The 17,580-nt window shown below is 36.0% G+C and overlaps 2 protein-coding genes across 5 annotated transcripts; one reads left to right on the top strand and one right to left on the bottom strand.

The window, feature by feature from the left end:
• The first annotated feature begins 5,755 nt into the window (after positions 1-5,755).
• Positions 5,756-7,965, top strand: LOC143555735 (putative protein kinase At2g41970). Of its 3 annotated transcripts, XM_077045244.1 has the most exons (8): positions 5,756-5,921; positions 6,043-6,225; positions 6,304-6,554; positions 6,642-6,768; positions 6,851-7,109; positions 7,214-7,346; positions 7,439-7,525; positions 7,597-7,965. In XM_077045244.1, exons 2-8 carry the CDS (start codon positions 6,120-6,122, stop codon positions 7,720-7,722), a joined length of 1,089 nt encoding a protein of 362 aa, XP_076901359.1. In that variant the 5' UTR covers positions 5,756-5,921; positions 6,043-6,119; the 3' UTR covers positions 7,723-7,965. The 3 variants fall into 3 exon arrangements, with proteins under 3 accessions (XP_076901359.1, XP_076901357.1, XP_076901358.1); XM_077045242.1 differs by having other exon boundaries at positions 6,043-6,554; XM_077045243.1 differs by lacking the exon at positions 5,756-5,921 and having other exon boundaries at positions 5,941-6,554.
• Positions 7,966-8,116: 151 nt separating this feature from the next.
• LOC143555734 (carbon catabolite repressor protein 4 homolog 1-like) lies at positions 8,117-11,455 on the bottom strand. Of its 2 annotated transcripts, none has more exons than XM_077045239.1 (10): positions 10,914-11,455; positions 9,983-10,787; positions 9,661-9,915; positions 9,482-9,568; positions 9,338-9,391; positions 9,144-9,235; positions 8,939-9,053; positions 8,719-8,854; positions 8,481-8,636; positions 8,117-8,414 (listed from the first exon to the last, which is right to left on the bottom strand). In XM_077045239.1, the coding sequence occupies exons 1-9, from the start codon at positions 11,069-11,071 to the stop codon at positions 8,491-8,493; spliced, it is 1,848 nt and encodes a 615-aa protein (XP_076901354.1). In that variant the 5' UTR covers positions 11,072-11,455; the 3' UTR covers positions 8,117-8,414; positions 8,481-8,490. The 2 variants fall into 2 exon arrangements, with proteins under 2 accessions (XP_076901354.1, XP_076901356.1); XM_077045241.1 differs by having other exon boundaries at positions 8,117-8,409.
• Between the last annotated feature and the right edge of the window lie 6,125 nt (positions 11,456-17,580).

Raw genomic sequence — 17,580 nt, 5'->3', positions numbered from 1 at the left:
TTTGGTAGGATCCACACGAATACCTTCATGGTTAATCAAGTGGCCTAAAAATTATACTTCTTGTAACCAAAATTCACACTTATAAAATTTAGCATAGAGCTTCTCTTTCTCAATAGTGTTAAGAGTATGGGTGTTCTTCGGATTCGTTTTTCAGGTTTCGGGTTTTTCGAGTCGGGTTCTTCAGGTTTCAAAGTTTTATATCTTGACCCGAAACCCAAACCGAATCCCTCATGGGTAATTCGGGTTCGGGTTTTTTTGGTTTGGGTTAATCAGGTTTCGAGTATCCTAGAAAATAAAGCAAAAAACAAAAAATTAATAAAAAAACTACAATGCTAAAACTAAAACAACATATTATTATTTACTCGTAAGCAAATAATCAAATAATAAAACAACATAACTTGATAAAACAATTCAAAACAAGAGTAAAACGAACTCGAACCATAATCATCTTCAATCGGATAGGATTTGGTTGTTTGATTACGGTTGCTATTGGTAATAAACGGAAAACATAAATTAACAATAAACAATCGATTAGGACCAGATTCTGATAGCGTTAATGGCTAAAAATAAGCCTATTATACCTAAATATAATTAATTTCAAAACTAAAAGTTTATTCGGGTTTACCCAAAACTTATAAATCAAACCCAAGAACCAACCCGAATTACTTCGATTTGGGTTTAGGTTAGACTTTTCTCGGGTTCAGGTTTTTTGGATCGGGTTAGTTCAGGTTCGCGCACGTGTTTTCTCAGGTTGGTTTTCAAGTTTCGGGTACAGGTGACAGCCCTAGTTAAGAGCGTATGAAGATGTTTGACATGATCATCACTACTTTCGAAATAACTAGATATATCGTCTATAAAAACGATTATAGATTTATCCAAATACGGTTTACATATCTGACTCATCATTACCATAAATGCAGTTGTTGCATCGGTTAAACCAAATGGCATAACTGTAAACTTGTAGTAACCATATCTCGTTCTGAAGGCAGTCTTAGGAATGTTTTCTTCTTGTACTTTTAGTTGATGGTATCCTGAGAGTCAATCTATTTTAGAAAAATACCGAGCTCCTTGAAGTTTATGAAACAGATCATCAATTCTTGGTAGTGGATACCGATTATTAACTGTGAACTTATTCAATTCTCGATGATCGATACACATACGCGTCGACCTATCTTTCTTTTTGACAAATAGCACTAGTGCTCCCCAAGGCAACGAGTTTGTCGTATAAATCCTTTTTTCAAGAAATTCGCCTAATTACTTTTTCAAATCTAACATTTCTGTTGGCGCTAATCGATACGGTGTTTTAGCAACTGGCGTTGTTCCGGGTTTCACATGAATTCTAAATTCTACTTCATGATTAGGCGATTTTTCAGGTAGATCTTCTAGGAATACGTCAGAGTACTCCGATAATACCGTAATTTCTTTTAGTTATGTTCCCTTGGTGCTAATGACTACATAAATCATATACACTACACCTTGCCATCAAAGCGTCACATTGCGCCCATCGCACTTTGCTTGAGCCCGTGCGCGTGTGCTTCGCACCCTCGCTAGGACCACTAAGAGTTTCTTGTCATATAAGAGTATTGTAATGTGAGCTCTCTTCATTATAAAGAGTTTACAAGTTTTGTAATCTAGCGATGTGAGATAGAAACTTACATTATTATTTATATCAAGGTGGAATGATTTCATTTTTTTCCTCCACTAATGTGGGATGAAAACTCTCATATTCTACTCTTTTTTACTATTTTATTTGATTATTTATTTATTTGTAAGTTGTTACATTTGTATAGAAAGGTATGTGGATATATTCGCTAGTTGGTTGATGATAATGTTTAGAACTATATTAGCGGGGAGACTCGTGCTCGAACTCTATGGACCAGGCTTGAAGTTTTATATGCTCAGAAGACCGGGAACAATAAGTTGTTTGATGCGCGTGTGTGGTGTGGTAAAATATAAAGGATGGGAGATTTAGCTTTCGCGCAATATCGTATTTTAAATTTATAAAAGTGATTTCTACTAAGACTAAACACACACAAAATAGGCAAGTGTACCTATCGTATATGTAGGATAGTATTAATAAGAACCAAGTATCGATCCGTGGACACAAATGTTTCTAATAATGAATCTTCGTTTTAGTTCAATCGGAGAGCTTTAATCATCATTTTGGGGTTGATTTTTGAACTTTTTATAAAATAGAAATACTTCTATATATATATATAATATATATATATAATATACATATATATATATATATATAATATGTAGGTGACAAGAAGAGAAATTCTAAATGAGTAATTCAATTATATGAAGGTTACCATATAAGATCAAGAATCCACTACATTCTTCCTTGATGATTAATAAGTAAACATGTGATACTTGCCCTAATAATATATGATAGAATAGCCCCTCATTTCTAAGTGAAAATATTCTGTGACGTAAAAGAAAGTAGCATGCGTATTTTCAAGTCCACCCTTGATTAATCTCATACTACCACGAGAATGTCAATTTAAGTAGGAAATTAGTTTAGTAAAGTAGAAAGATTAGGATTGAGTTCGATTTCTCAAATACCAATTCTAACAACTTCGGGTGGTTATAGTTTAGTCACGTAACCTCCCCTCGGTCGATTTAATTAGGTTATAATTACACATTCCATTAACATGTGATTTCTTTAACTAGCATGATAACCTAATCGTGTTAACAATGTTATTTCAGAATTATCAAAACTAGAGAAATAGATCATAACTTATATCTCATCATTTCTAAGTACAATATAAGGATCCATGTTTTATCTTGAATAAGTTATCAAGGTATTCTCTTTACCATTTCTAGTCTCCAAGAACATGAGTGAATCATGAATGATTGTTAATCATCAACCTTGATGTATTGAGTTAAAGTGAAAAAAACATTTTACATCAAAGGATAATTGCAAAATAACCATGTACTTTACCAAACTAAATCACATGTTCAGCATAATCATCAAGTAAAACAAAGCTTCTTCATAGAAATTAGATGGTAAATGGAGTTTAGCTCATAATGAGCATGGTTATGAACATTAAAAGAGATGAAGATAACAAACACATGATCAAACTAGAACAATCTAATCAAATGTGGATGAATCTTCCTTCTTCAATGGTGATGGATGATGATGATGATGATGATAGCCTCCAAACCTTCAAACTCTCCACAAGATCTTCAGTATGAGTGTAAAGTGGGTGTTTTTACAAGAGAAACCTGTATAGAAGTTTTCTTCAAGCACACTTGATGAATGCAACATGCTCCACTATTTATAGGCAGTTTAGGCACTCAGGCACGACCCCGTGCTCCATGAGGCACGCCCCCGTGTCCAGTTGTCCTCTCGTATTTAATGTTCTATCAGATCGTGCATGTTGACTCACTACGGGGGCGTGCTTCCTGAGGCACGGCCCCGTGTTTCTGGTGATCTGCTATATTTCTTTTGTCTTTTCTTAAAAGGTGACCACAGCTTCATGCCTTCTAAGGCACGGCCCCGTGCCCATCTGTCCAGTATTTTGTCTTTTCTTGCAGATTTTTGTCCTTTCTTGCATAGGAAAGCATGGGGGCGTGTCCAGGGAAGCATAGGGGCATGTTTTAGTGTTTTCTTGGGTTTTCTTTCATTTTTCTTTGGCTTTTCGTTCGTTTCTTCGTTTGAGGCTTGGGTTTACCTGAAAATACATATTAACATGATAAGTAGCTATTTGAGCTATATTATTTGATAGAAGTTGCCGTTTTTAGAGATTATTTGATGCTAAAAAGATGTATAGTTTTATATACATCATTGTTCTTGATTAAACGGTTGATAAACTTAAAATACCATGATAGAACTCATGTTACTGATCATTTGAATGCTTTTCATGATGTTATTAATCAGCTTGCAGGTATGGGTATTAAGTTTGAAGATGAGATACAAGGTTTATGGCTTCTTTGTACTTAACTGGATTCATAAGAGACTTTTAGGACATCATTGTCCAACTTCACAACAAATGGTATTATTACTATGGGATTGGCTAAAGGCAGTGAAGAGATATGGATTCAACCCGTGTCAGGTTAAATGAATGTTCTTCGGCCTTCAAGATAACGAAGGCACAACTTAATTTTTCATGGTTTCTCTATATCTGCCATGGAAGAGTGGGGGAATGGAGATGACTGCCAAGAGCTTCCTTTGATTCAAAGACACAAAAAGTATGGTGGAGGCCAAGAGTCCCTTCAAATAAGAGATGAAAACCCCTTATATAGGGAACCTCATGGCCACCATCACAAAACCCTAACCTTAGTGGGCCATGCCCGGTTAGGGGTTACCTCCACAAACCCCCGGCTCATTAGGCCTTGCTTAGTAGACAATAATAATATAATAAATACAATACATAATATAATAAGTAAATGTTGTACCTGGGGTCTAGGACCCTACCTCCACAAGTTCCCCAGTCAAGTGATGCTCCTAGGCATGTAAGCGGTTAGGTGGAGTTCTGGACTTATTAGGAGTGCTCAGAGGTGAAGATTAACGGTTTTTTCAACCTAGTGCCTCCCACATGTACCTTTTTGCATGTATGTATACTTTGTTCCGGGCTTATGCGATAGCAACAAACTTATATTTGTCTTCTGGTTTTAAGAGGTTATAAAACATGATGGCAACTTTGCATGAGAGCAACATGTTGCTTCGCGTCTTAATGGAGCTCAGTGCATGTTGCGGCTTGTGAGTTGTGGCATAATGATGCTTGCGACTATAGTGACTTACGAGCTACAAAAGTCTTTAATAATGAAAACCATAGGCTTAATTTGTATGGAGAAAATGTTGAGGTGAGTTTTGCATCAACAAAAATCGCCCAGCCCGACCTCAACATGTGGTCATATGACAAGTCTCCGCCTCCAAACGAGCTTGGCTATAAATAGGACCTCACATCCAAACGGTAAGGGTTCTTCTTCCACCCTCCATTACACCACGTTCTCTTTGTGCTCACATTTATGCAAAGAGAGACTTCGAAGAAGGAGATGATGACTCTTTGCTTAGCTCAGAGCATCTTTCTTCTAACCCATAATCCACAGCTTGTTTCCTGTCTCTTGTTCATAACTATCTAACCATCAACTATCTGTCGGACTCAGAGTCTCAGCGACGACCACCTGTGGAAGTACTCGTTTTGGTCCCGGTTGAAACTGTGTATCTTCACCCGTGAACATTCTACTTCTTTGTAACATATAACAACATATTTCTTATTTCAATGTGGCGCATTTCACATATTCATGAGCCGTTTGAGAGTTGCCTTCATGTTTTTAAGCAGATACAACTCCAACACTCCTTCCACCGAATGCATTAACTGAAGCAGAACGTGTTTTCAAGTTTCGATCAAGATTTATAAAACCAAATAGCTTTAACCTATATAATGCAATACATTGTTCCAATATGTGTTGTTCCGGACACACAAATCGGCCACGCTAGACTGTCCCAGGTAAACCAGTCTCACTCAGCGGCAAGCAAGACGATTGGCGTTTAGGATATGCTCTTTAATCAATTAAGCTACATGTCGGGGATGAAATATATTCTCAAAATACATAATTTATTCTTAATGCATGTTTGTATCATTAAATCACAAATGTTGTATTGAAAACATAATTAAACAAATAATCCAAACAAAGACAGACAGGATGGATGGATGACGGCACGTAGACGTAGACGTCCGCTTTTGGCGGGTAATAAAAATAGTCGAACCAGATATTGATCATCGTATCATATCATTTTGTCTCTGTTTTCCTCTGTTTTTAGGTTTCTGCAATTCGAAATCCGGCGAGTGTGAGGAGAGAGAAACAGGAAAAGAATCCATCAAACTTTTCTTGCTTTCTTTCTCTTCCAGCCTGCAATTCCTTGGATTCCTTTCAATTCTATTCTAATTGGCTTCAATTTGTGTTATGGGGTATCTTTATTCCATCTTTTCTTTCCAATTCTTTTGATTTTCGGTTATGCACACCAGGTGTTTGATCAAATGCCTCACCCGGGTTTGCCCTCTTTTTTTTTATTTATATGTTTGGTTGCAGAAATCTGATTGGGTGACACATTGATAAAAAAGAAAAAGATACAATCTTGCAAGCTTTCTGTGGCTTCCATTTTGAAAATGCGGTGCTGTTGTCCGAAGGGAATACAGGGCAAATCTGCCGATGGCGGTGCCAACGCAAACAATCATAAAACAGCGCCGCCTCGAGGACCCCTTTACGGTGGAGGTAAGATATTCATTATGGGTGTATGTATACTTGATCAATGCATAATTGCCATGAAACATAGTTATGATGATGATGTAGGCAGTATGCGAGAGCCGAGGATGGGTGGGGGTGCGAATGGGGCTCCTAAGAATACCTCGTCTGTCGACGCACAGTCGTTCACGTTAGATGAGCTAAACAAGATGACGAATAATTTTGGTTCGGAATCTTCGATTGGGGAAGGCACTTATTGTCGGGTGTTTTATGGAAAGCTAAACACGGGTGAAGAAGTAGTCATAAAGATGCTTGATACTAGTTCTTTATCAGGTTCTGAATCTGATTTCATAGATAAGGTGAAAATATCATCACTTTTTTTTTAAATTAGAGTGGTAATGTGTATCAGTTTGTAGTTTATATTGTTTAATTTTGTATGTATGCAGTTAGCCATGATTTCAAGACTTAAGAATGATTATTTTTCTCAACTACGTGGTTATTGCTTGGAGAATAAAAACCGAATCTTGGTGTATCAATATGCAACGATGGGTTGTTTGCATGAGTTATTTCACGGTAAGCACATCACAAACATACTTTTTATACATGATATATTCAAATTTGATGATGACAATAAACATGGATTTACGTTAATTAGGGAGAAAGGGCGGTGATGGAGTTTTAAACTGGGGGCAGAGAGTTAAAATTGCTTACGGTGCTGCAAGAGGCCTTGAATATTTACATGAAAAGGCTCAACCACCAATAGTCCATTGTGATATAAGGTCAAGCAATGTTCTTGTGTTTGATGATTATGAAACAAAAATAGCCGATTTCAGCTTGAGCAGTTTGTCTTCAGACAACGCAGCTCGGCTGCATTCAACAAGAGTGCTGGGAACTTTTGGTTACCATGCTCCTGAGTAAGTTTCATTGTTAAATAGTATTGGTTTTTCGGTTCACAATGTTGTGGTATATGACTATATACTGATTATATTTATCAAAACATTCATATGTTTTTACTCAGATATGCTATGACAGGACAGATAACTCAAAAGAGTGATGTCTACAGTTTTGGCGTCATTCTTTTAGAACTTTTAACAGGAAGGAAACCTGTGGATCACACATTGCCAAAAGGACAACAGTCTCTTGTTACATGGGTGTGTCTTGCATGCTACCTACCCCACACGCACACACACACACACGCGCATATATTGGTTATTATGTAACTAACTTGTAAGTTTGTTAACAGGCAACTCCAAGACTGAGTGAGGATAAAGTAAAGCAATGTGCTGATCCTAGATTAAACAATGATTTTCCACCAAAGGCACTTGCTAAGGTCCATATTATATTAAATTCTCCATTTATTCAAAAATTTAGATTAAATGACTAAAATGTGTTTATGATCAGATGGCAGCAGTTGCAGCACTGTGTGTCCAATACGAGGCAGATTTTCGGCCGAGTATGACAATAGTGGTGAAGGCATTGCAGCCCCTTTTGAACTCAAAGCCCGCAACCTCCGACTCTGAGTCTTGACCCAAGTCAAAAGTCAATGTTTGATCATCAAGCACGACAACTGTCCCCGAAGAACTACTATTAGATGGTAGATCATACCAAAATTGTCGGTTATACAAGATATGCTTGTACATATTCTTTTTACAAAGTGTACTCCCTGTCACTCCCCAGACAAGCACAATCGCTTGAGTAGAAGTGTATTTCAATTGAAATTTCTTTTGGGTGTAATTAAAGATCATGGGATAATCAAGAAACATAAAAACAGCAGTTGCAGCGTTGTTATCAAGCAATCTTAAATTTAATCCTTATAACATTAAATCACAAAGTTTGTTGTATAAGTGTTATAAAATCAATATCATTAACAATTTGTAACAGCAAGAACCAGAATGAAACAAGGGGAAGAATAAAACAAAAATGTCATTAAAACTTTTGTATTCAATCCAACCCAGGCTGTATGTAACTAATTTAAACAATAACAAACAAAAACTGTCGCATCTTTCATTCCTCTATTTCCCCACCATGAGAAAACTTCAAACCCATGGGTCATGACTAAGTCAAACTGCTGAAATTGTATTTCTATTTTAAAAAAAAAAAGATCGATAGCATGATACAGAGTAGTAGATCTTTGCACAAATTCCCTACAAAATCTACCTTTTTCACACATTCACTTACATTGGTTTCCCTTCACTTTTATCACCATTATTCAACCTGATCTGCAAATATTTAGATTAATACATGACAAGATAATTTTAATAACTATAAGCCCATAAGTTACTTGCCTAAAATGCGTTAACGTCTAGTGCGTGGCTTGCAACGAAATTCAGCTAAAAGTGCAATGTGGTCAGATGACCACTCAGGCGAAGGAAGTGCTGTATCTTTCCTCAAACTATCCTCATCCAAAAGCTCCAACAATGACTCCACAGTCAAACTATCGGCTGAAAACAAAAAACAAAACAAAAAAATGAGTATATTGATTTTGAATTATCAGTTGTGGTAAAAGATAGAATAAAAATATACCAGAATAGAATATGTAATCAAGAGTGCCAATGAAGTCTCGTGTGCAGTTCGTAAACAAGGGTTCGTTTGTATTTGGGTCCACTCTCTTTTTCTGTTGCTCGTAACCAATTCTAGCAAAAGACGAGTATGCGCTTACCTGAAATATATAAAACTAAGTTTAAGAAAGTGCAAATTTTTCATAAACAAATGGTCAACCAACAGTCAAAGAGGCATAGATTACTAAGGGGAGAGTGTGAGTCAGTTTGGTGGCGGGTTGCAGGATTCCAAGAGGATCTACAGCTAAATCCGGATGCATCGAGTCAACTTTTCCGATTGCTAGAAGTGCGTGTGGAGCACTGCAGATGTTTAAATATGTAGGCTTTATTAGAAATAATAAAGTAACAACAGTTTCTTTAGTTTTTTTAAATAAACGGTGCACCACTCACCTTCCTGGAACCGAATTGAAGTCACCACACACTAACATTGGAATATCTGCACTAGCTGCTATCTTTTCCAATCCTTTTAACAATGTGTGAACCTTCACAATTTGCCAATTTATAATAATAATAATGATAATAATAATAATAACAATCATGATGATAAGAGATTGTTTTTCTGTTTGTTTAGTTAAAGGTCAAACCTGCCACAGTTTCACGTCCTTTAGGTCGTGCTGTACGTTCACATGAGTATTTGCCTACACTCCAAACATTTTATTTTTATTAATCAAACACACAACCAAGATATACTAATTAACGTTAAAATGTTGTAATTCGTAATATCTTACGACACAAACAAGTTGCCGTTTCCCAAGATTATCAACACCTTGGTTACTGAACTTTGCTTCGAGAACAACAATTAAGGCGACATTATCCTAAACACCATGAGGTTATCATCATAAATCAAACATTTAGCCATATAAAAAAACATATTGAAACAAAAGATTAGTTAAATATCTAAAGCTACCTTGACCAGCCGATTTAAAGCTGTTTTCTTCTGGGCATTAGGAACCAAAGCATCAGTTAAAGATTGTGCAGCTTTATTAAACTCAACCTCATATTTTTTCACATGCGAAAATCTATCTCTGCAAAAAAACGTAGCGCATCCATCAATCGTCTGACTACCATTGAAAACCTCAGTAGTTCGCCTCTTGAATAAAGCTTGATATCCATGTTTGTCCAGCTCAGGTGCAAAGAATTCTTCAAAATGGTCACTTTGAACCTGAAATCAAACAAAACTCAAAGTCAAAGTCAAACTAGTACAGTCATACAAAAAAAGTCAAACCCACCTCTTGAAGACAAACAATGTCTGCAAGGTAACCAACGATTTCTCTCAACAAATTCTGCCTGCGATAAGGCCAAGAGAGGGCCCACGAAGGGCAATAGCCATACAAATCACTAGTGGCATACGAATCACATAACACATTATATGAAAGAACGGTAAAAGTGCCCGATGATGAATCCAAATGTCCTGCCACGTCAGCATTAGTGACTGAAATCAACCGTCTTGGACTCGGTGACGGAGCAGGAATCACACGAGACGTTAATATAGTGTTTGCTTGACCAACAGGCAACTTTGTCTCCGAATCCACCACAACACATTCAAACTTAAGAACATGTCCGATATCATCTGCTGTTGGCGTGTATATTTTAGAACGCCCGACTTCAAACCAAGTTTCACCACTGTTTCTTTGTGTAACTGCTGCAGGATATAACGGAGTTGCACCATTAACAACATTATTATTATTATTATTATTATTATTATTATTATTATTATTATTATTATTATTATTATTATTATTATTATTATTATTATTATTACCAACACTATTATTATTATTCATCCCAGAAGTCGTATTATTAAACCGTCCATAAATATCCTCCTCTTCATTTCCATTCTCATTCGCAGCACTTGCAGCACGCTCGTGTAAAACGCGATGGTGTTGCCACGCGTCAGAAAAACATTTGGGAGTGCAGTGGTAGCTTTTAGCAACAGGTATTTTCGCCTTAACACACCCTAAACACTGCAAAGTGGCTTGCTCGGATGGATGTACACTACAAATAGCAACCTTTTTATCACTCTGTATGCGATACCTGCAACAAAGGTTTAAACTTTAACAATATACCAACAATACTTAATCTTTAAACATAATGATACTAATTAGTAAACAATATGAATTGGCAATAAGTTGCAGCAGTAAGTAATAAGTAATAACTAACCACTTATATCTTAAAAAATGTCCTTCAATTGGTGAAGACTCAGGAACATCATCAGTGGAAACGGTCTTATCGGGATGTCGAACAAGCACATACGGCGAAAGCTCGCAGCCCACAATCGGAATATCGGACGGGAGGTGCACTCTGAGCACACTCAGCATGCTTTTTATTAATCACAACAACAACAACAACAAACCCTAATTCCAACGAACCCTAATTTATTTAAAGATGATGATGACAGTAAAATAACCAAGATGACGAATTCAGGAAAGATTACGTGGCGGACACCTGGCGAATCCGCCATTACGTAACGTTAACAGGCGCCAGCTTTTGATTATTAATATTATTATTTACGAAATCAAAAACCCTAATTTGAAACAACGCAGATTCGAAGATTGATTGAGAAGCTTCTGGAACAGAGAATTGGTGGGATTGAAGACGAAATTGAATGAATTGATTTGATTTGAAGAAGATGAATTATTAGGGTTTGAAATGGGATTTGATTGGGCGTCTTGTATTGTATTGTATTGTATTGTATTGGGGTTTTACAAATACACAGATAAGAAGACGACCTAATTATTTATTATTATTATTATTATTATTATTGTTATATTGCTATTACTATTGTACATTTTCCAATATTGGTTATGATTATTTAATTAAATAGTGAATTATTGATTACTCAACTTATTGTTTTTATGATGATTGATTTTTTAAGTTTTATATATATGCTTTTTTTTAATTTGGATGATTATAGCTGGTAAAGTTAAAGAGCAATAATTATGAATAATTATGTACACATGATAATGGAATATTTATATCAGGGATAATTCCCAAAATGATCCAAAACAAGAAAAAGAAAAAAAAAAGATCCAGTTTACGTCCACATTCCCAAATTAACTCATCAAATATGTACTGACTAGACGCTTTGGGAAAATAAACGACCATATTTTTAAACCAATCAAAAGCTTACATGTGTAAAGGTTCTGACACACCAGACGAGATTTTTAAAAATATCGTCTGTTCCGACCATATTTTTAACTTAATTCACTTTTTATAAAACAGTCTATCAAGACGGTTTTTTAATGTTTCTTATCTGGTCAGTCCATATTATTATTTTTCCTAACTTTATCTTCTTCATCTTTATCTTCTTCATCTTCTTCTTTAATTCTCCACATTATTTTTCCTAACCACCAACTCCACCCCCATCACCACCACAAACCACCGTCATAATCCCGATAATACCCTTCTTAACCTCCTCCGGCAAAGAAAAACCGTCGGTGGTGGAAGCTTCGTGTAGTTTAAACCGAGATGGGTTTATGGTGGGGTGGTGGTGGGGCTAGTGGAGGTAGTGGTGGTGGCGGGGTTGGGTGAAGGTTGTGGTGGTGGACGGTGGTGGTGGTGAGGGTGGGGGTATAACGGTCATTACGCCGTGAAATTGAACCGGGGTAAAGCTCCGACGAGTTGTTCGGTGGTGGAAACTTCGTGTAGTTTAAGATTGGTTTATGAATTTGTGAAGAATTAAAGAAGATGAAGAAGAAGATGAAGTTAGGAAAAAAAATATATGAACTGAGAAGATAAGAAACATTAAAAAAATCGTCTTGGTAGACTGTTTTATAAAAAGAGAATTAAGTTCAAAATATGGTCTGAACAGACGAGATTTTTAAAAATCTCGTCTGGTGTGTCAGAACCTTTACACATGTAAGCTTTTGATTGGTTTAAAAATATGGTCGTTTATTTTCCCAAAGCGTCTAATCAATACATATTTGATGGGTTAGTTTGGAAATGTGGACATAATTAAGATCTTTTTTATTTTCACTCTCTTGTTTTGGATATTTTGGGAATTCGCTATTTATATTATCTTGTCATGGAGGTGGTATATAAGACTGAAAAAATGAAAATCCCAATTACACGTAAGTCTTTTGAGTATTAAAAGCAAATTAAAGATTGTAAAAATATACTGAAGAGTTAATTATGAAATTGATTATAGGAGATATTAAGGTGAAGGGTATCCTTTTGTTTAAGTATAGGTCTAAATATAGTTATTTAAATTGGTTGAATTGGTATAAATTTGACTTCATGTAATCTTTTGTTTTTAGGGGCTGCCCTCCGGCTTGTGGAGACAACCCGTGGGTGTTTTTGTTTGATGACATTGTCTATAAAAGTACATAGTTCTAAAAAAATACTTGTGGTTTCTTTAATTACGAAACTTTAGTATCGTTTTTAAAATTATTGCAACCGAATACCTGACATTTCAAAACATGTCATTTTAGTATTATTATTTTTTTGTTTTCATATATGTGGTTTGTTCCATTTTCAATGAGATGACACATAGGCCACCCGTAGTGGGCGATTGCTTTTGACGAAAATTGAGCGAGTTGGGCAAGAACACCACCCCCCTCCCCTCGGGCGCACCACCCCCTCCCCCCCCCCCCCCCCCACCCCGGGCGATAAGGGGGGCGAGAACCTTTTGTCGCATATTTGTGTTGGAAAATAATAATAAAATATTAATAATACCGTTGGGAATGGTCAAATTTAAAAAAAAACAAATTTAATTTAAACAGTATATATACATATACCCTTATTCTCCAAACCCATATCTATTTCATACATACACATAACCAAATTCTTCAAAAATACAATAAAAATGAATAGTAGAAACAACACGAACCAACCGAAACACCCATCCCCTTCTTTCGAAACCCATGTCGTGAAACTCACCGCTACCATGAGAGAAACCATCAAACAACACGAAAAAATTGTCGTGGAACTCACCGCTACCATGAGAGAAACCAACAAACAACACGAAAAGATTGCCGCTATGTTTTGAGGGAAATAAGTAAAGGATACGAATCCCTCAAAACAGCCGGGTTACACGAAGAGGCTGCATTATTGCAACGACGACGAATTGAAAAAAAAATGCACAAATATTATGTATATTTTTTTTGGTTATTTATTTTTTTATGTTTCTTTTTTAATTTTAATGTATTTTTATTTAATTATTTAATTTAATGGGTTTTTTTTATTTTTTTAGTTTAATTATTAAAAGAAGATAATAAAAAACGGTGATGTGGTACTGGAAGGGGCTACAACAACATTACAACCAAAAACAAATTCCTACAATTTGTTGACTGGACGTCATGTGTCGTAATTCGCCCAATTTGTAGCCCCTCCACTACACATAGCTTTAGGCTATCAGGTGTGGGCTTCGATTTGCCGCCCAACATCTGATGCAGCTAGTGGCGCCGGCGGTAAACACTGTCCCATCCGTGTTGGTGCCGCCCGGCGGTAAACTTCTCGTGGAAATTTTACCGCTAAAAATGCCGCTCACCTATCCCCTTTAAAGTTTTTCTTTAATTTTTTTCCTTTGTTTTAAAAAAAATGTAAGAGAGTGAGAGATCTAGCAATAGATGGGTGTTATGTGTAGAGAGAGATAGAGAGGGGGGAGATGATGGAAAAGACGAAGGGTGTTTGGATAAGACGTAGAAGATTTGTAGTGTTTGGTAAAATTTAGGGTGCTTGTTTGTTTGTACATGATTAAAAATTTAGTATTTGTTATAATATTAGCCCTAATTATAACAATATTTCTGAAGTAATAATTGAACTTGAATATAATTAAGAAATAAGCAAGTAAAGAAATATGAGATTTGAAACTTCTACCGGATGCATTTCTTCATCATACACACATGGTATTTATAATATCAAGATAATTGTTCTATATACTATTAGAGGGAAGGGACAAGAGTTAATAATTAGTGACAATAATGAAAATGTGTCATACACAAAAAGTGTCGGTGTTCATAACACTCCCCCTTGGATGACACATTTTCAAAACTTCGGGGTCTTGAAGTACTGTCTCATTAAAAACCTTGCTAAAGAAAAACCCAATGGGAAAAAGCTTTAGCTAAGGGAAAAAGAGTGCAGTATATAGCTCCCCCTCAAATTGCAGGTCGTTACATTGTCCGTACATGGCGCATGCCAATATCATGAACATGTTTCCTGAATGTTGCTGTAGGAAGTGCTTTTGTGAAAAGATCAGCTGAGTTGTTGCTGGACTGGACATATCTCATCTCAACCTGATTGTATTTAATAAGGTCCCGAGTATACTCAAAGTATCTTGGTGGTATATGCTTTGTTCTGTCACTTTTGATATACCCTTCCTTCATTTGCAAGACACAAGCTGCATTATCTTCATAGATAGGAGTTGGAATTTGATCTTTCTCTAGTCCACAAGAAATCAATAAGTGTCGTGACATAGATCTTAACCATACACATTCTCTTGAAGCTTCATGCAGTTAAATGACTTCAGCATGATTTGAAGATGTTGCAATGAGTGTTTGTTTCTAAGAACGCCATGAAATCGCAGTTCCTTCATTCTTAAATACGTACCCAGTTTGAGATTTTGCTTTATGGGGATCAGATAAATAACCTGCATCTGCATAACCAACTAACCCTTCTTTTGAATCGTTAGGATAAAATAAACCTAAATCAGCAGTTCCTTTTAAATACCGAAAAATATGTTTAATGTCATTCCAATGTCTTTTAGTAGGGGATGAACTGAATCTTGCCAATAAATTAATTGCAAAAGAAATTCAGGTCTTGTACAGTTAGTAAGATACATAAGTGCCCCAATTGCACTGAGGTATGGTACTTCGGGACCAAGAATCTCTTCATTATCTTTGCAAGGACGAAATGGATCATTGTCAACATTGAGTGATCTAACAACCATTGGTGTGCTTAAAGGATTTGCTTTGTCCATATTGAAATGCTTTAAGAGTTTCTCAGTATAAGTTGACTGATGCACAAGTATCCCATTATGCATATGCTCAATTTGTAAACCAAGACAATATTTGGTTTTTCCAAGGTCTTTCATTTCAAATTCTTTCTTTAAAAGAGCAATTGCTTCATTAATTTCTTTTTGTGTCCCTATTAAATTTAGATTATCAACATACACAGCTATGATCACATATCATGATGTTGTCTTCTTAATGAAGACACATGGACAAATAAGATTATTTGTGTATCCTTTGCTTATCAAATAATCACTCAAACGATTGTACCACATCCTTCCATATTGTTTCAGTCCATACAAGGATCTTTGTAACTTGATGGAATACATTTCCTTAGGCTTTGAGCTTAATGCTTCGGGGAGTTTAAATCCTTCGGGAATTTTCATATAGATGTCACTGTCTGGTGATCCATACAAGTAAGCTGTGACAACATCCATAAGACGCATCTCTAAATTTAGAGGCTGCTAAGCTGATTAAATATCTAAACGTAATAGCATCCATAACAGGAGAATACGTTTCTTCATAGTCAATTCCTGGCCTCTGAGAAAAAACTTGAGCTACAAGTCTTGCTTTATATCTTGTAACTTCATTTTTCTCATTTCGTTTTCTCACAAAAACCCATTTATATCCTACAGGTTTCATTGACTTTGGTGTAATGACAATAGGTCCAAAAACCTTTCGATTATTTAGGGAATTTAATTCAGCTTGCATGGCATCTTTCCATTTGTTCCAATCTTGTCGATTTTTACAATCATCTACAAATTTTGGTTCAGGGTCATCATTTTCTTCCATGATATCACTTGCCACAGAATAAGAAAATATATCATCAAAATTTTCCATTTCATCTCGATTCCACATTATATGTGATTGACCATAGTTGATTGACAATTCTCTATTGGAATCATTTATTCTTTCCTGAGGGAAGGTTTCCTTAAGGTCATTATCCTTTTCAGAACCCTTTCTTTTTCGAGGATTTTTATCCTTTGAACTGATTGGCCTTCCACGTTTTAAACGTTTTTGGGATTCATGAGGTGCATTATTATGGTTTTGCTTGCTTGGAATCTCAACTCGAGCTGGAGCATTAGAAGCTGGTATATGAGATTTAGTGACCCTATTTATATCAGTAAATGCATCAGGTAACTGATTGGCAATTTCTTGTAGATGTATTATTTTTTGAACCTCTGTCTCACTTTGTTTTGATCTTGGGTCTAGGTGTAACAATGATGGCACACACCATGATATATATCTTTCTTGTTTTTTTCATTTCTCCCCCTAATGCTGGGAACATTGTCTCGTGAAAATGACAATCAGCAAAACATGCTGTAAATTACATCACCTGTTAAAGGTTCAAGGTATCTTATGATGGAAGACGTTTCATATCCAACATATATTCCCAACCTTCTTTGGGGATCCATTTTTGTGCGTTATGGTGGTGCAATAGGAACATACACAGCACAACCAAAAATTCTAAAGTGAGAGATATTTTGCTCATTTCTGGAAACAAGTTGTGTGGGAGAGTATTTATGATTTGCACTTGGTCTCACAAGAATTAATGACCCAACATGCATAATTGCATGACCCCAATCGAAACAGGGAGTTTTGTCCTCATTATTAATGGTCTAGCTATTAGCTGCAGGCGTTTGATCAACGACTCGGCTAAGCCATTTTGTGTGTGTACATGAGCAACAGAGTGTTCTACAACAATCCCCACAGACATGCAATAATCATCAAAAGCATGTGATGTAAATTCTCCCGCATTATCAAGCCTTACTTTCTTAATTGTATAATGAGAAAAATGTGCACGTAATTTGATAATTTGAGCAAGAAATTTTGCAAAAGCAACATTACGAGTCGATAATAAAGAGATATTAGACCATCTG

The sequence above is a fragment of the Bidens hawaiensis genome, unplaced genomic scaffold, assembly GCF_021521415.1.
Source record: "Bidens hawaiensis isolate Kalapana, Puna unplaced genomic scaffold, B.hawaiensis_p1.1 tig00018272_1, whole genome shotgun sequence".
Lineage (NCBI taxonomy): Eukaryota > Viridiplantae > Streptophyta > Magnoliopsida > Asterales > Asteraceae > Bidens > Bidens hawaiensis.
The sequence above is the reverse complement of the archived record's forward strand: the minus strand, read 5'-3'. Positions and strand labels throughout refer to the sequence as shown.